The sequence below is a fragment of the Mesoplodon mirus genome (assembly GCF_964341445.2).
Source record: "Mesoplodon mirus genome assembly, chromosome: 5".
In the NCBI taxonomy this organism is placed as follows: domain Eukaryota; kingdom Metazoa; phylum Chordata; class Mammalia; order Artiodactyla; family Ziphiidae; genus Mesoplodon; species Mesoplodon mirus.
In genome coordinates this window covers 105,827,105-105,851,407 of record NC_138980.1, presented here as the reverse complement: position 1 = coordinate 105,851,407, position 24,303 = coordinate 105,827,105, and the positions used below count along the sequence as shown (strand labels likewise).

Genomic DNA, 24,303 nt, shown 5'->3' with positions numbered 1-24,303 from the left:
AGATTCCCATCTGTTCATATATTCTCCTCTATTGTTGTTTACAAACACATTTTCCTTTACTTTTTGAGACATGTTTATAATAGCTGCTTTAAAGTCTTTACCTACTTTAGATACTGTATTTTTAAAAAATTGCTCTGTAGAGTGTTGATTTTTGTTTTAGTAGGCAGTTTAGTTCCTGGCTGATATCTTGTGTAGGCTTGGCTTTATATTTTGCTATGGCAGATCTGTGGAAAACTCAAGGTTTTTTCTCAGGCTCCTTTAACCTAGCAAGACTCATCATCCATATTCTGTTTCTACTGTGGATTTTTATTAGGGCTTGGTTTTAGACTTTGTTAGTGTGGATCGAGAGTAGGCCTTACTCTGGGTGTGTCTTTACTCCTAAAGCGAAGCCTTTCTAGTGTCTCACGCTCAGAGTGTTAATGAGTTCTCTTTGTTCGGACTGGGTTAGACTGCCAGTGTTTCCCTTAAGCTGCTTGACCTCTCGTATTTCTATTCCATATTAACCTTAATACAGCCACTCTTTTGTAAGCCTTACGTAATTATGTGTCCTGCATTGGTTAAGGACTCTCAGGAGACCCTTATACAAACTTCTGTGGTCCCCCCTCTGTACAGCTCCCTCCTCTGCAGTGCCCTGTCTCTGCCTCCCAGCCCTGTTCTGCTTGGACTCCAGCTCACTGTACTACAGTTAGGAATATGTCCCAAGGCAGAGAACCAAGCAAATGTGGGCTCACGCTTTCCTTCTCTCAGAGGTCACATTCTTGCTCTGTCTGTTGGTGGGTACCTGAAAATAGTTGCATCATTTTGTCCAGTTTAATAGTTGTTTATGAGAGGAGGGAAAGTCTGGTACCAATTACTCTGTCATACTGGAAGTGGAAGTCTCCCACAGCATTTTTATATGTATTGAAGTGAACTTTAGGGTAGCTTGAAAGGGAAAAATAAATCTTAGTCTTTCTTAGAACCAAACAGGTAAAGTGAGCTTATGGTGCTCATGAACTGAATCATTTCTCTCTGATCGTCCCACCTCCCACCCCCAATTGTCCATTCACTTCTCTTCTCTCTTCACAAAGGAGACAAGGGGGGTGAGGGGAATGGAAGAGAGAGGGACCTTACTTGGATCCTGCATCCTGGGCTATGACCTTGGGCCTGTCAACTGGAAAATTAAATGAGGTTTGTGAAAACGCACTGTTATTAGTGGCAAAAGTAAGAATGTATGCAGGACTTTCTGTGTTTGTATTTTATGACACTGCTTATACTTTGAGGTGTAAGCAAACAGGATGTGTCAGAGAAAGGAACTACAGTACTTAAAACTTCTTCCAAAGTTATTCAGTGTTAATGACTGCCCTTCAGATCCTGGTGAGAAAATGATATATCTAAACTTGTAACTTATTAAAGTGGGCCTTGTGGTTAATAGGAAGAGGTTTTCTTTGATTGTGGTCTGGGGGTTGGGTAATGTTTTGCCAGATAGGACTTGTATAGAAAAATCACTTTTTTGTTATAAATTCTAGTCTTTCTCTTTTCTTTTTCAGCTTAAACTTCTTTAAAATAAAGCCTCTTTTTGATGGAAAAGGATTGCTCATTAGAAAAATAGTTACTTTATTGGATAATTAGCCATCCCTTTAGAAATTTAATGAAGTTTCCATTTGGAAATGGTCTAGAAGATATAAATGCTGTCTCACACATGGAGCTTTTAGTTCTATACAAATATGTCTTAAGGGCCTCAGAAGAAGAGTAGTCCTTTATTGTTAGGGCCTAGTTTGAATATAGCAAGTTGCTATAGTATACCTAATTGAATATACCAATTCTTGTATCTGCCCAAGAAGGCTTATTTAGATTAGGCTTATTCTTTAAAGTTGTTTTGGTTTGTTGATTTGAAAATACATCCCATTTCATTTCATTTTCTCAGAAAATGTGATAGCAGTTTAAAGGGACTACTGTCTGTGGGAAGTTTGCTCCTTTTATTCGAATCGTTCACTATGTTGTTTGCCATAGCTTTACTTTTTGTCCCCTTTTCTAAACTGAACTGAACCCTCATTTAAGCACTTACTCTCTTGCCAATGCCCTCTGTGCATTTTCCCTTTAGCTTCTCATCACGTCCTCCCTACATGTTTAACCCTGGATTAACCATCTGCTTTCTCTCTCTTTTTAAATTTTCATTTAAAAAAAATTTTAATTATGGTAAAATACTACATATAATACGCTTTCTCTTCTTTTAGACCTGGGCTGGTAAGCACTCTAAAGACATTTATAGAGACAGGAGGTATGACAAATTCAGGTGGGCTTACTGAACTTCCAGGCATGCTTTGTCCCTGGGTCACCCCTGCTTGGTCCTCTCCTATAGCATCTGTTTTTTATTTTTCTCCTCAAGCCTCCTATGCCTTCTCCACAACTGCCTTGGCTCTGGGCAGATGGCCTTGCCACCTCTGTCACAGAGAACATGGAGGCTCTCTGCTGTTTGCACCCTCAGCTTTGCGTGCTCCTGTGTATCCACACTTCTTCCCTAAACTCCACCCCCTGTCCTCCAGGCCTGGAGGAGGAGAGTGCCCAGCTCCCATCGAAGTTAGTCTCTCTACTGGAGTTCTTGATGTCTTCCTAGCCCTCTGGAATATTCCTCCAGCATTTCCCCTTGTCTGCTCCACCTTCACATTTTGTTGTTCTTTGCTTTTCCTTCCTCACAAAAATACACCTTAAGTTATTTCCATCTTAGACACAAACAAAAACAAAAGGATTTAACACTTCTCTATGCCGTATTTTCTTTTAGTTTGACCCTATGTTTTCTCTTGGTACACAGCTGTGTACCGTGGAAGAATTGTCTGTAGCACTTGCCTTGCCTTGTTAACTTCGCATTCTTTCTTTGGGCCACCGAAGTCAGGCTTCTGCTCTCACTGCTCCACTGAAAGTGCCTCATAAAAGTCACTGATTCTCTGGTTGCCAAATCGAGTGGCCTCTCTCAGCTTCATTGTACTTGACCTTTCTTTTTTTTTTTTGGCCACACCCCATGGCATGCAAGACCTTAGTTCCCCAACCAGGGATCGAACCCGTGCCCCCTGCACTGGGAGCGTGGAGTCTTAACCCCACTGGACCACCAGGGAAGTCCCCTGTACTTGACCTTTCTAAGACATTTAACACCAACCACTTCCTTCTTCATGAAATTCTTCCTTTGCTTTCTACTGTCCTGATTTTCCTGCCTCTGGTACATTCTTCTTCTCCTTTGCTGCCCCTCTTAAATGGTGATGTTTCCTGACTCTTACTTCCCTTTCAGTAGTCTCATCTATCTGCATGATTTTAATTATCATGTATATGCAGCTGATTCTGAAATCAGAATTTTCCACCCAGATGCCTCTTTTGAGTCCAGGCCCACATAACATAATCCTTATAACAGTCCTACAAAATAGTATTGTTTTCCATATGTATAGGTGAGGAAACTGAAGCTAAGGGATGTTTGTTAACCAGTTTGAGATCAAGCAGTCAGTGGAAGAGCCAGGATTTGAACCTCTGTCTAAAGTTAGGCTTTTAACTCTAAAGTATGCTATTAATCACACATCTCCATCTGGCTCTCTGACAGATAAATATGTCATGTCCCATACCAAATGCCATCCCACAACTCCATTCTCAGTCCCCCACCACCACACACACATACATTAAGAGGGAGAATATGAGACCTGTATTCTCATCTCAGTGAGTGGCATTCCTTCTTCCAGTTATCCAAGCCAGAATGTCATAGGGAATTGAATAGACTTCCCTCTGTCTCCATCCTACAGGCCTGTCCAGCCCAACAGAGCATCAGTTCCTGTGTATTCTCACTCTTTAACATAACTTGTACTCATTCCCTCCTTTTCACTTCCACTGCTACTGTAATAGTTGTTAACTTTATATCCACCTGGATTGCCGTAATAGTGACAATCCAGCCCATTGCTTCTCATGTTATCTGAGCTGAAGAATCAAGGTTCCTTGTTTTTTTGTTGCAGAAATTTTGTAGCATATAAAAAAATGAATCATTGGAAAACTGAAATAAAAAAAGACATGTAAAATATAAGCTCCATTTTTAAAATTACTAAATTCGATAGATATAACATTACTGTCAGTTAGCTATAAAAGTTTTTAAATACCAATTTTCTGTGTGTATCCTGTAGCAGACGGGTAACAAACAGTTTGTGGATTGGCACTGGTCCACAGACAACATCAAGGAGCACCCGTTCACGGTATCTGATGAAAAGAAATATCTTCAGTTTTCTTAGATTATAACCACATGGGCCTATGTTATTTAAAACCGAAATATTTCAACTAGGACGTTCTTTGTTTGGGGCTTATAGATAGCTTGTATATGTGGATTTAAGAGGTTTTAGAAAATTTCCTGTTTCTTTAGGATCCCTTCTTTCAATACAAATAAATCCCTTTAGAACAAGGGGTAGTCATGTGTTACATTAAAATTTTAATGCTGAGATCAAAGTGTACTCACTTAAGAATCCAAAGCAAGATTTCTTAAATAGACTTGAAGTACAGTCTTCATGGGCTACCTGTAATAAAAGTGTTTTCCCTTGGTTTGATGTATTTAACTTGATATGATTGTACACACATACAAAAGTTTGCTTCTAATATGCAGTAAAAATACAGCAGATGGGTTGATGTGTTCCATTTACGAAAGATTAAAATTCTGCATAGGTATTAACCTGATTGGGTAATAAATAATTAAATTAAGTTATCTGGGTATTGCCAGGCATCTGACTAAGACCTGGTCAAAAGATTTGGAAGTTAATGAAGTGCAGACAGGAGATGCTAAAATGGTCAGACTGCAGAATACCCCTTGGCTTTAAACAGGGCATGGCTGAGAAATCAAAGGCAGAAAAGCAAAGTTCTAAAGGGGTGTAATTCAGGTATGGGAATGCTGTAAATATTAAGCTGAGATTATGCCTACAGTTAGTTTAGAAATTTATTACATAAAACTGCTCAGACCCCATAGTTGTCTACTTCAGGCATCAGGTCTGATAAAGAACAGAACACATGGGCAAATACCTAAGAGAACATAATCTTCCCATATGAGGTAAAAAAGTCAGAAAGGCCTTTTAGACATTGTAAAGTGAAAAAGCAAATTAAGTAACCTAATCTGCATTACTGTACCAGGTACTTAAAACTACCACAGAAAATTTCTAACCACTGAGAGTTCATTAATAATTAAAAAAATTTTTTTGAGTTCAATTACAGCAGTATTTGCTCTGTTAATGAAATGAATGAGTGTCAAACACAATTAACTATCAAAACAAAACAAAATTATGTCACAAGAAGTTGGGGCACTGTAGGAAGTTTAGGAGATTAAATTCCCAAAGCAGAATGTTATAACTGTCACCCTTCTTACATTTCTAGACAAGTCACAGGAGATGGGTAGACGGCAGATTGCTGAACCCACACACCTGGAAAGTGATTAAAAGTTTTTTTCAGAGAAAACTTTTAAAGCAGCATAGCTTTTAAAAATTTGGGGCTGGAGAGGAGGTAGGAAAAGGCAACCTCATTGGAGTCTCTGTTCTCCCCAAAGCTAAAAGGAGTGAGATGAAGTGAAAAGAAAATGTATTTTTGAAAGGTAATAAAGAAAAAGGAAGAAACAAAAAGAAAATAACTTTTTAAATTTACACTGTAGCAAGTTAAGATGAGTTATGGGATAACAAGTGTTCACTAGGTGGACTGGGGTGGGAGAAATGATGACATTGCAGGCAAAGGGAACAGACAGGAAAACAGAAGTGGAGCATGGCATAGAAGAGCAGCCTGTCTTGTCTCAGATGAGCGAGCAGTTGGGATGGCCAGAGCACACGCAAGGATGCAAAGTCCAATGCTGCCCGGGATCTGACCATGGAGAAGGCTTAGACCAGTGCTTCTCAAACTTATGTGCACATAAATCTCCTGAGGATTTGTTAAAATTCAGATTAAGGGAAGGGACTTGAGAGTCTGCTCTTATAAATAGTTGCTGTGTGATGTAGATGCTCTGGTTCGCAGACCACACTTGGAGTAGTAAGACACTAAACTTTATCCTGATGTTTATTGGTACTTGGTTTCATGTATTATGAGTTGCCCCTCTTTAGTTAGTACTTATGAGTAGCACTAAACACATGGCATTTATGTCAAGCTAGATATTAAGGAATTTTATGTAAGTTTTGCCTTGCTGATGGTGAAATAATACTCGAAGCAAATTCATTGCCAAATACAAAATAAATAAATAGGTGCAAGCTCTCATCCCTTGAGCTAGTTGAGTAGGGAGATGCAATATAATAATGGAAAGAATCTAAAATTGGGGATCAGAGTTTTAGACCTGAGCTCTAGTATCAGTTTTGTGACTAAATAACTGTCACTTTGTGAAGGTAAATTAACTCCTATTTCTGTTTTTGGCTTGTTTGTTTTCTTATGTCTGAAATAGTATAATACTTGCCATTTTATAGAATTATTGTGAGGATTAGAAATGATATGTATAAAGTACCTTGTAGGGAAAGGTTAATGGGGGTTTCATTGATCAAACTTTCAATCTAGCCCTAGGAATTATTTATCTGTATGCTATTATTTACTCCTCTACTTTTTGAGTCTTTTTTTTTTTTTCTTAGTGATTCTTGGCAAGTTGGAGAGTGCAGCTTTTTGGTGTGGTTTTAAAAGTTCCCACCACTACCCCACCCCAGGATTCACTTACACTTATGGTGTATTATGTGGTTGTTACAGAGGGGAATCTCTTGTACTTCTAAGTGCTCTGGAAGCATGAAAAGACAGGTTGGATTGTAGTTTTATCTGATTTTTTATAATTCTTTCGTCTTTTTAAAAATTATTTCTTTTCTTTTTTTTAAAATAAATTTATTTATTTATTTTTGGCTACATTGGGTCTTTTGTTGCTGCGTGTAGGCTTTCTCTTGTTGTGGCGAGCGGGAGCTACTGTTTGTTGCGGTGCCCAGGCTTCTCATTGTGGTGGCTTCTCCTGTTGCGGAGCACAGGCTCTAGGTGCGCGGGCTGCAGTAGTTGTGGCACACGGGCTCAGAAGTTGTGGCCCGCGGGCTCTAGAGCACAGGCTCAGTAGTTGTGGCTCATGGGCTTGGTCGCTCCACGGCATTTGGGATCTTCCCAGACCAGGGCTCGAACCCATGTGTCCTGCATTGGCAGGTGGATTCTTAACCACTGCACCACCAGGGAAGTCCTAAAAATTATTTCTTGATTATGGAAATTTCCTATATAATTTGACCCTTGCAGTTTGCTGTGGAACAGAAACATCCCTCTTCCAAGGGGAAATAAGTAATCCAGCCTGTTGCTTACCCATCATTCAAGCTATGAATGGGCATTCCAGCTGTGGTCCTCCCTAGGGAGAATGGGACTCAGAGAGGAGACCCACAAAGGCCGTAGAAGCAGGTTTGAGCCTTTTAAGCAGGAATTCTGGGGATTCTGGTACCTAGACTGCAGAAGAGGGACATGGGCTATGGATGGGCATTCTTTGATCTTACTGACTCCTCACCCGGCTGGGGACGTGCACAGCTAGAGGCGGGCAAAAGCAGAGCCCTCTAAAGCTCAGGACAAGGGCCCAGGTTGTTGGGCAGGAGTGTATTAAGGAAATCAGTATTTAATCTCAACTGCCTTTTTTGATACTAGCCTGTTTGTTTAGCTTTCTTATTTTAAGACTGTGATATGCTCTTATCTATGCTTGAGTTTTTAATGGATGATACAAGAGTATTATAAACATTTAATTCAGCACCTCTGAGATGGAAATAAGTCTTAGTGATTTAAAAAAAAATCCTTAGATTAAACGTGGTATTATGAGCTTTTTTTTTTTTTTTCTAACTCTGTGCCTGGTCCTTATGTTTTGGTTTTTTTAGATCGGCTTCAGCTCCCCAGGAATATGATTGAAAACAGCATGTTTGAGGAAGAACCAGATGTGGTGGATTTAGCCAAAGAACCTTGTTTACATCCTCTAGAGCCTGATGAGGTGGAATATGAGCCCCGGGGTTCACGACTGCTGGTGCGGGGTCTTGGTGAGCATGAGATGGATGAGGACGAAGAGGATTATGAGTCATCCGCAAAGCTGCTGGGCATGTCCTTCATGAACAGGAGCTCGGGCCTTCGAAACAGTGCAGCCGGCTACAGGCAGAGCTCAGATGGGACTTGTTCAGTACCGTCTGCGAGGACCATGGTGGTCTGTGCTTTTGTCATTGTGGTTGCTGTTTCTGTAATCATGGTGATTTATCTACTGCCCAGATGTACCTTTACCAAAGAAGGCTGCCATAAAAAAAACCAATCAATGGGATTAATTCAGCCAATTGCAACTAATGGGAAGTTGTTTCCATGGGCACAAATCAGGCTTCCCACTGCCATTATGCCAGTACGCTATGAACTTAACCTACACCCAAACCTAACCTCGATGACATTCAGGGGCTCTGTGACGATTTCACTTCAGGCTCTTCAGGCCACATGGAACATAGTTCTTCACAGCACAGGCCATAATATTTCAAGAGTGACCTTTATGTCAGCAGTTTCAAGCCAAGAAAAACAAGTTGATGTCCTGGAATATCCATTTCATGAACAAATCGCCATTGTTGCCCCCGAGGCCCTTCTTGAAGGACACAATTATACCTTGAAGATAGAGTATTCGGCAAATATATCTAGTTCTTACTGTGGGTTTTATGGCATCTCCTACACAGATGAAAGTAATGAGAAAAAGTATGTAGCCCTCTTAAATGATTCTGCTTCTTTGCTCTCTGATGACTTCTGCAATGTGGATCCCTTTGCCCACACTAGAGACATTAACTGCAATTTTTTTTTTTAATTTAAGAGGTTAGGTGAAAAATAGTAGAATGGTGATTTGGAAGAGTATACTCTTTCTCTCTTAGTCAAAGCCTTGAGTATGTATCATATATATGATATGTCACGGTGGGGCCGGGGGCATGCTAATGGAAGGAAATGGACAAGGATTATATCAGTTACATTCTCTATCACAAACACTTAAGTTATCTTGAGCTTTTCATATCTTATAAGATGAATCTAGTTTTCTATCACCTTCAAGGTCTCCATGTGAACCAAATATAGAAGAATACAGGTTATTCTTTCAGTCTTAGTTTCCTATTGTGTGGAACTTTTAGGAGGTGCTTACTGAGATGGAGAAAGAAAGCATGAAGAAGTGTTGTATACTTATATATGTAATTTTTAGTATCTTTGCTGTTTTTTGTTTTTTTAATGCCATTCTGTTTTGGATTTCTGATGGAAAAGTAAAAAAAAAAGAAATCTTGGAGAGATTCATTTTTAAAAAGCGACTTAAAATTATTCAGCTCTCCATTTAAACCATATATTTTGTTCTTTAATCTTAGTATTCATAGATGTACTTTGAATTTCTGGAAAGATGCAGTGCACAGTTGCATACAGACTATTCTTAAGTAGCAGTAATGTCACTTCTCTTACGTGTACAAAGTCCTTGTCAGATCTGCTTAGTGCATTGGAGCATTCTCTCATGTTCCTTTGCAAACCAGTATGTGAATTACCATTGATGGCCATTTGGCTAATGTATGTTGGTATATTGAGAAAAATAGAAATGAATATTTTAAATCTGTCTTAAGTTTTTTGATCCTTCTTAACTAGAGAAAGAGACAAAGCAAGATCTATAGTCCTATTCAGATAAGTAATTTTTCTCTTTCCCCTTAGCGTAATACTTTTAAAATAAATGGCATGCTGGCTCTTGCCATGAGATCTGACATGAAAAGCAAATTTATAATTGCAGGGATAGCTTGGGGCTTCTCGGCTTTACTTCTCCTATAATCTCCATCATCTCTAGGAATTATAGGATATACATAAAAACAGTGTTCTTAGTATGCAATCAGACCTTTACGACAAATACCCTAGTCACCTCTTCCAATCAGATTATTGCCCTCGGATCCTCCTGGGCCTGCCTAAATGTAGTGGGAAGAGTCAATGTTGTGTGGCAGAGCGAGGTGGTTTTGGACAGGGTCACTTGTTGACCCTTTTGCTGTGGGCTGGATTGAGTCGTGGAAAATGCTAGAAAAATGGAAGACATTCTTTTTTTTTTTTTCACACACACACACACACACTATATTTTATTTTTACAGGAGATAAATAAACTGACACCAAACATTGTAAATGGACGACCACAACAAAAGCAACAATGATTGCAATTACCAAACACGAAACACACTCATACTATGGGAAGACATTCTTAAAATTACGAAATAGAGTATTTTTTTTTAAATAGTACTTTAAAATTTGTGAAACTCTACTATTACAAAAAATATATAAATCCATTAACCTACCTGGTTCCATAAAATGGATGCCCCACATGATTGTATATCTTGATGCAAGATAGAAGTTTAGAAGATTATTTATACCTTTCAAGAGGTCTGAAAACTAATTCAAAACAAGTAGATAAAGTAATTAAGTATTTATACCTCTCAAGAGGCCTGAAAACTGTAATTCAAAACAAGTAGTTAAAGTAATTAAGGGATATATTTCCTATTGATTGGAAAATCAAAGTAAATGTAAATGTCAAACGTACTGACACTGCTTGTGGTAAAGGAACTTTACCTGTGTCATCTAAGAAGTGGAGATGGTCAGTAAGCTTGCAGTTAAGTCTAGAAGTTATTGACCATAGATGTAAGGTTCTAGATAACAAACTGATACTAAAAAACTAGCAAAGGAATTTAGGCTGCAGATGTGTTTTATTTCTTTGTCCTTCAATCTCTCAGTGTCTTTTTCTCGAACTCTTGATTCATCTTCTTCACTGGACCCCTGACCTCTAATCTTACTACAGCTTTCCCCCTCCTCTTTCCCCCATCTTCCACACTGCTGCCAGACTATTTCTAGAAGTACAGACCTGACCACGTTGGTCTTTGGTTTATGATCCTTCAGCAGTTCCTCATTTTTAACAAGATTTAGTTCAATTTCTTTCAAGATCTGGGCCGTTTTTTCTCTCACAGCCCTCACCTGCCTTAATGAACTTCATGTTCACTTTCCAGTGATAATGGCAGCCCATATTTACTTGAGAACTGAAGTGCTAGAAACTGTTGCAATCATTTTATATGTTTAGTCTTTTATCTTGTCAAACTCACTAAGAGGTGGAAATTATATTTTATTCACTTTACAGATGAGGAAGCAGGGGCACATGAAGTAATTCATTCAGCATCTTATGGCTAGCAAGTAGCAGAGGGGAACTCAAACCCAAAGTCATTTTAACTACAAAGACCACATTCTTAACCACTGTGGTGCACTGCCTCCTTAGTTTTCACCTCTTTACCCATTGTTATCACCGGTGCTTAGAATTCTCTTACTGACCCTCAGCTAATTCATAACTGTCTTCAGTGCTCCTGGAGGTGGTGCTCAAACTGCAACTAGTATTTCTGAAGGCAAATGCAGTCACTAATGAAAGAACAAGCTTTGAGGTATTCAGCTTAGATAGAATAGGTTATAAGTATCATCAAGCAGCAGCCTTTGCAAAGGGACTTCTATGTAAGATAGTTCTTATTGCATCTCTTTTAACAATAATTTAAGATCTTATTTGTCTTAGAACATTATAATCCAGTTTTTATCCAAAATCATGGTCCAAGTAGACTCTCATATGAATAATATGGATGTCATCAAACTTTATCCCTTGGTCCCTTGTGGCCCTCCTCCAAAATCTTCAGTTAACTGGGTAAGAATTTGGGAGTTGGGTGAAGAAATGGAAAGTTCGAAACATATTTTTAAATTGTTTCACATATGTTGATTGCTGTCGTTCTTGCAGTTTACCCTAACAAACAGTTATTTGGGCAAATCCTTACTACGACAGAAGCACAGTAATTCTAAGCTTGAAGGAAGAGTTATGACTATCCAGCATTTATAATAGACATCTGTGTAGGAATTTATGGCATACAAGTGGTTGTTACTATGAATAGTCTTATTCGATTCTAGCAAAAACCCTAAATGTTTGGTAGGGGGTCCTACCTTGATCCTAGTTTAACAAATAAGGAAATGAGATGTAGATCACTGATTTGCTGAAGTCATGTGGCTGGTAAGTTGCAGAGTTTGGGTCTTCTGACTCTAAATCTTACACTCTTTTCTACTTGCCTTTTTTTTTTTTAAACATCTTTATTGGAGTATAATTGCTTTACATTGTTGTGTTAGTTGCTGCTGTATAGTAAAGTGAATCAGCTATACGTACATCCCCATATCCCCTCCCTCTTCCGTCTCCCTCCCACCCTCCCTATCCCACCCTTCTAGGTGGACTAAGTCCTAAGCAAGCGAGGCAATCATGTCCACAGTGGTGGTTATCTATGTACCATATTGACTGGTAGCTGATATGTGCACACCAGGGCCACACGTGTCCTGATTTCTTATGACCATGTTTGTATGATTTTCCAAATGCAGATCTATTTTATTCTTCTGCTTAACTAAAAATCTGCATTTCTCCTCTTTTTATGCTTTTCTCCCAACCTTTAATTGAGGACTTATAGTTAAATTCTCAAGTGTTGTTGCTGTAGGAGAGGAGGAAAATTTTTGATTCATTTCTGAAGAGAGTAAAGAACAACAGCATACTATAGGACACCTAGTTTTTTCAGTCCTCATGAAAGTGCAGGTTGTGAGTGTGAGGTTTAGTGTTATGAAGGCACAGTCTGTACAGAGAATAATGGCAATGGATGACAATCTTTTATAGTGATCTTTCATCAGAAACCTTTTTAAGACCTCAGTGGCCAGCTATAGCCTATCTTTGTGGCTTCATCTCCAGCCACCTTGGACACCCACCCCCAGTCCCTGAATATGCACTGCTCAGTCCTTCCTTGTGCTTCCTACTCTTTCTAGGCTGCACTGTCTTCCTTTCTCTACCTTTTCAAATATTCCTCATTTTTAAAGGCCCTCTTCATATTTTGTCACCAGTTTCCTTACAGTGTCTCTACCACTAGGCAGACTTTTGTTTCCTACCCTTTGTTTCCACTGCTTTGTTCGCACTATTAGGACATGATTCGCAGCCTGATAAGTTTCTACTGTATAACCTCTGCCTCTCCCAGTTGATTGAGAATCCTTTAATGTCTGGGCTTGTATGATATTTATCTTAGTATCCCTAGAACTTGGCAAGGTGCCTTGAATAGTAGGTACTCAATAACTATTGGATGGATTTGCATTTGTTTTAGGTACTTTGCAGCAACTCAGTTTGAACCCTTGGCAGCAAGATCTGCTTTTCCTTGTTTTGATGAACCAGCATTTAAAGCCACATTTATCATCAGGATCATAAGAGATGAGCAATACACTGCTTTATCAAACATGCCTAAGGTACTGTTCTATTCCTTGAATGTAAAATCTTTGAGTAGGTCTCTTTCTTTGTTTTGAATACTTGAATTCTTCTTTGCCATACTGTTGAGAATGATTAAAATCATATACATTCTTATTCTTTCTTAAAATGCTTAAATAAAAGTAAAATATGTATTGGAATCAATTGGGAAGTCAGCCTGAGAAGCACTTGAGGAAAGAGAAAGACTGGATGTGGAAGGAATGGGCAGGAAATGTGAAGTCTGTGCTATTGTACTAAAGTTCTGCAAATATTAATACTGTGAACTGCTACTAAAGAGCACAGTGATATTTTCAAAGACATGGTGAATTTACTATTCTAAACAGTGATATTTGGTAGTGTTGAATCATGATTGACCTTGGTGTTTTACTGGTTACTGAGAAATCGAGATGGTAACATGGAGGTTGAACAACAAGAACATGGACATCTTTCTTGGCTGTGAGCTCTGCATGGAAGTAGTGGGGGTGAAATCAGGCAGAATTGTTTTTATGCTAAACAGAACTTAGGGGTGGGTCCTTTTGTTACACCTGAGAGCTGTGTGCAGCCGATAGGAACCTCTCAGAAGCCATGTGACTGGGGAGGAGGAGCAGCCACATCTAACAGACTATGAGTCAGCCCTTGAGTCAAGGAGAGGACATGGTCTGTCCTTCGACAAGGACATCACTTCAGCAGCTCTACTCCTAGCCATACTCTTCACCTTAATCTTTCTCTAAGGGAGGTCAAATGCTTACTTGCCTAGTAACCCAAAACATATTTTAAATTCACGGTTGGAAAATCCTGCAAGGTTGCCCGCCTTCCCTCATCTTGTGTCTACTGCAGACTTTTCTAGTGACTTATCACCTTTAATCCCACTAAGCCTTCTTGTGGTCATCAACACGGTCCTTTACGAAGCCATTTCAGATCATTTGGAGGGATTAACCAGCTGTAGCTCATTCTTGTGTGAATGTATTTGTAGCAGTAGAATGGAGTACTCCTAGGTCATAAGGAAGGATTTTTGGTTTTGATGGTGTTTTAAAGGGGAGAAACAGAGCCACTGCTACTTACTGTTTCTAACTTACATTTATTTAAAGCCATTGTTTGAGACTAGGAACTTCTTAAGGATTTTTACTGTACTCAGTATGTCCTCATGATGAAGGATGGTAGAACAGACTGAGACTGAGGGCCGTGTTGTTTGGAAACTTGTGCTGAGAGATTAAAATATGCCCGCATCTTCACTACTTATTTCCTATTTGAATCTTCAGTTTCCCAGTTTATATGTCACTGTCATTTATTCTCATAGTTACAGAACTGTCATTTTCCCCATTGCTTGTAGAAGTCATCAGTCATTATGGAAGATGGACTTGTACAGGATGAGTTTTCTGAGAGTGTGAAGATGAGCACTTACCTGGTTGCTTTCATTGTGGGGGAGTTGAAGAATCTGAGTCAGGACATAAATGGAACCCTGGTATGTATGTTGTTGTGGTAATTGTCTTGAAAACCTATATTCACAGGAGGTTGAGAGGAATCCTTTCATGATATCTGGTAAATGCTTTATGAAGGAAAACAATCTTTTGGTTCACAGCTCTGACATTTTATACCAGCCGTGTTACTTTTTACTTAGTTGTTATTTACTGTTATTATTTGAATACCTAAAAAATCAATAATTTTTAAGTTCCTTTAAATTTTACTTTCATAAGAGAATTTCAGTAAGACAATATATGTATAAGAAAGCCTCTAGAACTGTGCTGTATAATATGAAAACACAGAAAGACAATTTAATTAAATCAAGAAACAGTACATGAACAAAATGAAATGTTTAGCGGAGACATAGAAATCATAAAAAAAAAAAAAGAACCAAACAGAAATTCTGGGTCTGAAAAATACAGTGAATGAAATGAAAAATGCAATACAGACCATCAGCAGCAGAATGGATCAAGCAAGAAAAAGAATTTGTGAGTTAGAAGACAGGAAATTTTATATTATCTGGTCAGGGAAGAACAAAGGTAAAAAGGATGAAAAAGAAGTCACACACACACACACACACACACAATGGAATGTTATTCAGCCATGAGAAAGAAAGAAGGAAATCTTGCCATTTGGGACAACATATATGGACCTTGAGGGCATTATGCTAAGTGAAATAAGTCAGACAGACAAAGACAAAGACTATGTGACCTCACTTAGGTGTGGAATCTAAAACTGAACTCATGGACTGATGGTTGCCAGGGCCTGAGGGGTGGGGGAGATGGAGAGATGTTGGTCAAAGGGTCCAAACTTCCAGGTATAAATAAGTTCTGGGGAGCTAATGTACAGCATGGTGATTATAGTTAACACTGTATTATATATTTGAAAGTTGCAAAGAGAGTTGCTTAAATGTTCTCACCATGCAAAAGAAATGGTAGTTATGTGAAGTGATGGAAGTGTTAACTAGTGCTACTGTGGTAATCATTTCACAATATATAAGTGTATCTAATGAACATGTTGTATACCTTAAACTTACATAATATTATATGTTAATTATATCACTAAAGCTGCAAAAATTAATTAAATTTAAAATTCACTTCCTTAGTCTCAGTAGCCACATTTCTAGCATTCTTGTGGCTAGTGGCTACCTTATTGGACATCAAAGATATTGAATATTTCCATCAATGCAGAACATTTTATTGGACAGCAGCAAATCTAGAAGATTGTGCAGGCTTAAAAGATAGCATAAAAATTTAGTTAGAAGAAAAACTCCAAGTTGTAAAAGTCATTTTGAATGCACCTTTTGAAAAAGCAAGTCCTGATTGAATTTTCTTCATCTTAAAGAGAGAAGATTGTTTAAATGTCTGGTATGTCTGTAATTTGTCAAGATAGACCCTTTGTTCTAATTAGGCTCCTCTGCTTTTCTTCGTCATTTGAATCTGTCTGTAAATGATTGTTTGATTGGATTTTATGCCTTAATTTCACTGTAAAGACCTTAAAAAGCTAATATCTTCACATACTAACAACATAGGAGAAAAGGGTCTTTTAAAGCTAAAAGTGATTATTTTTCTTGATAGAAATATGATGGAATTCTTTAATTTTTTTCATATTTTTGATCCCCACCAGGGTATGTTTTCTACCCTTTGAACACATTCACTTGGATTTGGGCTTCCTTTCCAGACCAAAGAACTTTATTTTAATCACAGTGTATTTGGATCTTATTATTTGCTAATTAAGAGGGGCATACTCCTTCTGTTAGAAAAGATTATCATGTCTACTCCATTAACTCTAAGAGAGAAGGGGTGAGGTAAGGATTATCTGGCTCTTCATCAGCAATAACACTGCCATATGACCTTATGCTCAAAGGATGGAGACCTGTTCGTGTTCAAGGGTAATGTGGACTACATTGAGTAAGTGCTCACCTTTGGGTTTAAAAGAGTTTTTGGCAAGTCTAAACCAAAGAGTTTTTTGGAATCCTTTCGAAAGGATATTAAGACTGGTTTAATCCTGAAAAAAAATCAATTAATCTCTCTTCAAGTTTTGCACCCCAAATTTAGCCCTTGATGCAGATGTTGCAGCCTTTATAAAACCTAAAAGGTTCAATCTTAAATCAGGTTGCTTCTTCAAGAGCCAGCTGAGTACCACCCTCTCCTTGAAGCTTTTCATTCTTTCCCCAGCTGGGATTAATCATTCCCTCTGATATTTCATAGCACTTTAGTTACATCTCTGTTGTAGTTCTTATCACACTCTTTGATATAAAATCCCTAGCACTTTTTATTGTATCTCAAAATGTATGTAGTCTAGGCTTTTTATTTTCCCTCTCTCTCTTTCTCTCCCCCTCCATCCCTCTCTCATTCTTTCTTTCAGCAGCTATGCTGGCTTCTTACTGTCTGTAGGATTACATTCAAACTCATCATTCTGTGATATCCAAGGCCCTCATAAATTCGGTTATATTTCCAATTGCTCCAGTGGAATTCTTTCATCTAGTCAGGCTGAATTATTCACTGCTCAGATATATACCTCATATATTTTATATATATATATATCATATATATAACATATATATAACATATATGTATAACATATATATAAAACATATACATATATATATATATATATTTTGTCCACAACAGTTGATCCTTGAAGAACACGAGTTTGAACTGCACAAGTCCACTTATTGCAGATTTTTTTCAATAGTAAATACTGCAGTACTACATGATCCGTAGTTTGAATCCTTAGATGCAGAAGACTGACTATAAGTTATACTCAGATTTTCAACTGCTCCGAGGGTTGTTGCCCCTAACCCCGTCATTGTTCAAGGGTCAACTGGAAAGAGAGAGAGACTGAAAGAGAGAGAGGAGTTTCAAGTGAATTGTTTTGCTTTTTATTTACATGTATTAGGAAGCAGCATGGTTAAACATGGACTCTGGCATCTACCTCGGTTCAGATCTCTCCTATACAGCTTTCTACCTATGTGCCCTTGGGCAGACTGCTCTGTAATTCTCTAAACCTCACCTTCCACAACTCTAATACTATATTGTCTATATTACCCTGCTCTCTCAAGGATTAAGTTTTTTAAATTCCTGTAAAATCTTTGGTACCTGGCAGATAGTAATACACACACAGAGAAACTCCCTTGTATGTATGTAAACTCCCTTGTATATATAAATATAAATATAAATAACCTTTATCATTTTTATTTTTTTTATTTATTTTTTATTTTTTTTTATTTTTTTTATTTTTTGCTGTACGCGGGCCTCTCACTGCTGTGGCCTCTCCCGTTGCGGAGCACAGGCTCTGGACACACAGGCTCCGCGGCCATGGCTCACGGGCCCAGCCGCTCCGCGGCATGTGGGATCTTCCGGGATCGGGGCACGAACCCGTGTCCCCTGCATCGGCAGGCGGACTCTCAACCACTGCGCCACCAGGGAAGCCCACCTTTATCATTTTTAATGCTACCCAGTAGTAAATGTATTTTGAAAAAATTACAAATAAACAACTGTTTTATTAACTTTCTCTTTTTATTAGGAAATGGGGAAGACTCTAGCATGTGTGGAGTTATACTCTGTGCAGGCAGTTGTCTTGAGCTCTCATTTATAAACATCTTTTTATTTTATAAACCAAATGAGGGGAAGGCATTAGCCTCATATTGCTGATGAAGAAACAGTGTACCAGAGAGGTTAAGTAATTGACCTAGATTGCTTAGCCAGTGAATGATAGTCAGAATTCACTGTCTATCACAATATACTGCTTCTTACAACAAATGATGTAATTTCTGTAGGTATGGTGATCAGAAATTCAGACTTAGAGTCTAATAAAGGATTTTTGTTCCACTAAAATGTTGTAATCTCTAGGATATGTTCTATTTTGTAATATTTGACATTAGGCCTATTTCACAAGATTCAGGAATAAGGCAGTAGGGCTTTACTTATTAATGTCAGTCATAGTAAACAACTGAAAATGTCAAAGTTGACTGTGGATTATTACATGTGGCCTGTTCAGTGATAAAGATTACTATGTTGTCAAAGACCTAAAGAAAGAGAGAACATTTGTTTTATCATTTCTGTCCATTATTCAGTGTTCCTTAAACCTCTCTCTGCCTTCAGGGATGCCAGAATTACCTAGAAAATTCTAGGCTAGTTTTGAAATACACTTCATTAGTTTGTCTTGAGGTTTTTATTTTGTTGTTGCCATTGCCTGATTTCATTTTTACCATAACAGGTCTAATTTGTAGAATCAGAATCCATTGGTGGTTAGTCAGATGTGGACATCATGTCTGTTTAACATCCAAACAGAACCTTCAACACTATTATCCATGTGAAGTTATAATTTTAATTTATTCTTATTTAGTCAGGAACATGACTTAGCTCCACAAACAACATTTCCTCAAGTATCCTTCCACCAACTAGGGACATTATATGTAATTTATATCATTCTACTAAAGTCTCAAGTCCCATGTAATCAGTTATTCTGGATAGACTTCATTCTGGTGAGGTTTTTTTGTTTTTTGGGGTTTTTTTTTTAAGGAATTTATGCTTTTTGTATGTTCAGCTGTCTGTTTAGGAAAGCTGGTGTTTTTCAGGAAACTTAGTCTTGGAAGATTCCAATATTTTCTATCTTCATAAATCTTGCAGGCTGTCTTGTTGTTCTTTTGGGGGGATGAGGTTTGGTTCTGGTTTTGCTTTTATCTAGTTTTTGCTTCTTATTAAATTAAGGAGCAGAGCAAGTTAAACCTAACGAATCTGCTATTCCTCAGTCTTAACTCTTCTCTCTGAGAGCTGACTAGGGGACTTTTTTGTGTCTTTTATAAATCTCTCAGGTCTTAGCAAGAGATGTTGTAGGAAAAGTTTTAAGTGGTAAGCCTTAAGGCCTGAGCACCAGTTGACTTGCATTTAACAGTGTTTAGAGTGCTCTTACCAAGTGCAGGGTGCTGGTCAAAACTTCTTTGTTGAACTAGATTGCTTTCTTTGTTTATTTCTTACTGCTTCTGTTGCTCTTAAAACAAGCATGATAATAATTGTAATGACCTGACCATTCATCTCTAGTGAGAATTCACAGCACATTTTTTAAAGGAAGAGAAGTAGAAGGAAAGAGAAAATGCCAAACTACCTTTCTTCCTAGTCATTGTATTCCAGAAATGGGACTCGGTGGATCCTTTGGTCAGATTTCAGTTCCATGTGAACTTCTTTTTTCTCCCTTAACTTTTCATCTAATGAAAGATGCTTTCGCATATAGTGATGGGAGGGGCCAAATGGTGTGTTTGGGAGAAGGATGTTTTGAGGAGGAACCTGGAGTATATGGGTGGTGTTTCTATTAGGACAGCATCTTCTAGATGGTTACATTGACTGGAACATAAAATATGTATGTGTGGAAAGAACAGGCAGAAATAATAAAGACTGGTCTCAAATTCCAAGTGATCTTGGTACAGTCATTTATAATGGTAGTTAGATTTAAGAATATGTCAGGGCTTCTCTGGTGGCGCGGAGGTTGAGAGTCCGCCTGTTGATGCAGGGGACGGGGTTCGTGCCCCGGTCCGGGAGGATCCCACATGCCGCAGAGCGGCTGGGCCCGTGAGCCATGGCCGCTGGGCCTGCGCATCCGGAGCCTGTGCGCCGCGATGGGAGAGGCCACGGCAGTGAGGGGCCCGCGTACCGAAAAAAAAAAAAAAAAAAGAATATGTCAGACTTCGTTGTGTGTGCTTGTGTGCTAACACTTTCACAGGGGGATTGATGCAGGAAGTGTGCTTGGTCCTTTGGCAGGTGGTGACTGAATTCAATAAGCTGTGGTCACAGTCCTGTACCAAGGGCTGCAGATGTTCGAGTGCTGGGCTGGTGAAGTACACTTGGCCACATGATGTGATATTAAATTCCTTCCATAGTTACTTTAGAAAGTAACGTATTTTAAATGGGCTAACTGAACTCCTAACACTTCATTCTTCCTGTCACCGTTGCCACAAATCTCTGCTCATACATATTTTACCCCATTTCTGATGGGATTCTATTTGTAGTAATGATAATAACTACTATTTATTGAACACTTTTTTTGTGTCAGGCACTATTCTAAGTTCTATACGTATTCATTTAATCCTGACAGCAACCCTGTGAGGATAGGAGCTACTTTTATCACCATTTTATAGATAAGGAGATTGAGGTTAACTAATTTCACACAACTAGCAGAGATTTGAACCTGGCAGTCTAACTACAGAGCTTGTGCATTTAATTTTGTTGTTCGTTTACTTAAAATTTTTTCTTTATATTTAATTTGTAATGCCATGTTACCTCCATGTTTTTTTGATCAATGCATATGTTCTATAGACTAAGGCCCCACATAAAGACAATTAAAGCTGAAATTTTGACCTCTGAGAAATTGTTGACTGTTTTTCAGTGTTTTAATGAAAGACCAAAAATAATTTGGGGTTAGAGTTCACCAATGTATTTTTTCAAATGATGAATTATTCAGTAGGTCTCTATTTCCCACCTGCTGGGATCTTTATTTTGAGGTTTTTATCTTCTGCAGTGTCTTGTCCATAGCCCACTTTCCCAAGTTGAGTACAGAGGGATTTTTTCTTTCAGTCAATTGAAAAACAATAAATATTGCTTTTTAAAACCTGTTGCTTTTAATGTAATTGCTTAAATTTTGCCTTTGATACTTACTGATAAGACATTTATAGTTAGTTACATCATATGTGTTTAACTTATGCACTTAATCAGAAGAAGAGAGAAAGAATAACAATTTAAGTAATGTGGGCAACTGCATCTTCCCTGGAGCATGCGCCCTGAAGTGAGTGGGCTGTGTGGGCATGAATCCCAGTATCCGCTTACTTGGTTTTAGTTACCGTGTGCCACTCACTGAGTGTTTCACTCTGCTGGGTATGGTTATTTTTGATACAACATGGTCCTTAAAAACAAGCCAACAACAGCAAAAAAAAAAAAAAAAGAAGCCGTTCCAAGGCTTCCAAGAAAAACTGGCTGTGCCATACTTACTGAAAGAGAATGTGTTGGTCTCTAATAGGTTTTCCCAGGGTAATTTCAACATTTCTGTCTTAGGTGTTTATGTTAGAACTAACTCCCTTGTAAGCTGTGACTTCTCTGTATTGAATGCCTGCTCGATGCCAGGCACTGTGATAGGTGCTAAAAGGATGAAAACTTAGTTTTGGCCTTCAAATAATTCACAGTTTGATAGCTCATAGACAAGGAAGGGCCGTTGTAGGTAATGGAGAGGAAGAGAAGAGTATCATAAAATTAAACAGGCAGATGCTTATAAATTGCTATATGATATAAAATAGTTTATTTTGGATATCATGTTAACTTAAAACTTACTGATTGCTTTTTTTTTTTAACATTGTTGTATGTATGGAAATGACTTGCTAAATCCTATAGGGGTTAAAAGAACTATAAGTGAGAGTTGCTGTCCTGAAAAATCTCGTATACCTCTATGTAGTTCTCAGGTATGCTAATCTTGACAGTGTTCACCTGAATATCATGCCATTTTAATTGTACCTGTCTTTACATCATACCTGTTACCTTTTAGGTTTCTATATATGCTGTCCCAGAAAAGATTGGTCAAGCTCACCATGCCTTGGAAACAACTGTGAAGCTTCTTGAGTTTTATCAAAACTACTTTGAAATTCAATACCCACTAAAGAAACTGGGTAAGAATCAAACAGTGCCTCTGATTTTCATTATCATTATAACTGATTTATGTTGCAAATGTTTTTTTCGGAAGAACTTTTGCCAAAGTTATTTTAAAGGAAAACCAAGAAACACTGTTAATTGTTTGCCTTCAAAATTGTTTGTATTTGTTAAGATTATTTAGATTCCATGGATGTATCTGAAAGTGGAGCTTAAAACACTTAGAAGTTTATGGGACTATTTCAAAGGTGCTGTGTAAGTGGGGATTTGCTTAGGGCTTAGTCTGGAGTTTGACTAATTCTAATTTCCTAAGAAATTCCTAATTCAAATAATAGGAGTAATGAGAGCTCAGGAAAGCAAGAGCATTTCAGTGCTGTTCAACATGGAGCTGGTTTTAGCTAGAAGAACGTTGGCCCTGCATTTTGTCCTCCTTGCTCTGGGAACTTCTTCAGTGTGAAGGAATTAGGTATCTTCTCTTTTTTTTTTTTTTTTTTTTTTTGCTGTACGCGGGCCTCTCACTGTTGTGGCCTCTCCCGTTGCGGAGCACAGGCTCCGGACGCGCAGGCTCAGCGGCCATGGCTCACGGGCCCAGCCGCTCCGCGGCATATGGGATCCTCCCAGACGGGGGCACGAACCCGTATCCCCTGCATCGGCAGGCGGACTCTCAACCACTGCGCCACCAGGGAGGCCCAGGTATCTTCTCTTGCTCAGGGACAGAGCAACAGTGACTCTACAGGGGGTTGATCAGGTCTTCCTCAGCTGACAGGTAGGTGAGGAGCATACAGGGCTAGGAAGGTTCCTTTCCTTAGGAGTATAAATGAATTCACTGCCTTCTGATTCAGTGATAGACCAGTGGGTAAAATATTTTGATTTAATTAGGGAGTGCCTTAGATGGGATAAAGTTGATCACTTCTTTCTTGTTATGTCCAGATTTGGTGGCTATTCCTGACTTTGAAGCAGGAGCAATGGAAAATTGGGGTTTGCTCACCTTCCAAGAAGGGACACTTCTGTATGATAATAATACTTCTTCAGTGATGGATAAAAAACTGGTTACTAAAATCATCGCTCATGAGCTGGCCCATCAGGTATCAGCAACCAAGGCTGTTATATCTCACACCTGTGGTCTGTTTCATATCCTAGAGTTTTAGAATACATTTAGATGCTAATAATAATTCAGCTTTTTATTATAGTATTGCCTTCTTTCATAATAATATGATGCTTTTTAAACAAACTTAATTTTCGGATAAAAATGCTATTTAATGTTTTGTATAGGGTTTTACAGTTTATAAAGCATTTTCACATCCATTATCTCTCTTACTTTTCATAACTTGGTGGGGAAGAAACCTTTTCCCTGAGTTGTACTCTTCTTCTTACAACTCTTGGACTGTAGTTGTCAGGACTAGATTTATTGTTTTGTCTCCTGCTAAAACTGGGTTCTTAGTTAATTCAGGAGAGGGAAGGTACTCTGTATGACAGAGAAAAAGAAAGAAAATTATATGAGTACATGAACCTCCCTCTTTCTTCCCCAACACCTTGTCTCTCTTGTGCCCTCGATGAGGTGTTTGTCAGGGTAGGGTATGGTATGGGGGTGTTGTGATGGTGGGAGGATGTGGAGGAAGAGTGGGACATGCTCTGGCAGTTGACAGCCTACCTCAGACACAGTCTGTAGCCCGCCCTACATCCCTCATGAGGGCTTCATGACGTGCTGGCATAGGAAGCCTATGCTTATTTACTGTTACAGTTTTAGGCATGTAGACAAGTTGTTTTTGGGGGGATCTGCTGTAGGTCTGTTATTTCTGGGTCCGGCCATCACCCCTGGGGGAGTGTTCCTCATTTACTTCTTCTTTAGGACTTACAAGTCATCTTCCTCTGAAATAGGTTTTAAGATAATATCTGAAAAATATGCTTTTGTAATTCTCAAAGGTGTTTTGTTTCAGTACCTAGTAACCCTGTCAT

General features: G+C 38.5%; 1 protein-coding gene across 2 annotated transcripts in view; it reads left to right on the top strand.

The window, feature by feature from the left end:
* The window catches only part of LNPEP (leucyl and cystinyl aminopeptidase), a 107,716-nt gene that overhangs the window by 38,327 nt on the left and 45,086 nt on the right, over positions 1–24,303 (top strand). For both annotated transcript variants that reach the window (XM_082623774.1, XM_082623773.1), the window contains exons 2-6: positions 7,830–8,670; positions 13,119–13,257; positions 14,586–14,717; positions 22,247–22,367; positions 23,278–23,432. In XM_082623774.1, the coding sequence (XP_082479900.1) occupies positions 7,830–8,670; positions 13,119–13,257; positions 14,586–14,717; positions 22,247–22,367; positions 23,278–23,432 (1,388 nt within the window). The remainder of the gene's footprint in view (positions 1–7,829; positions 8,671–13,118; positions 13,258–14,585; positions 14,718–22,246; positions 22,368–23,277; positions 23,433–24,303) is intronic.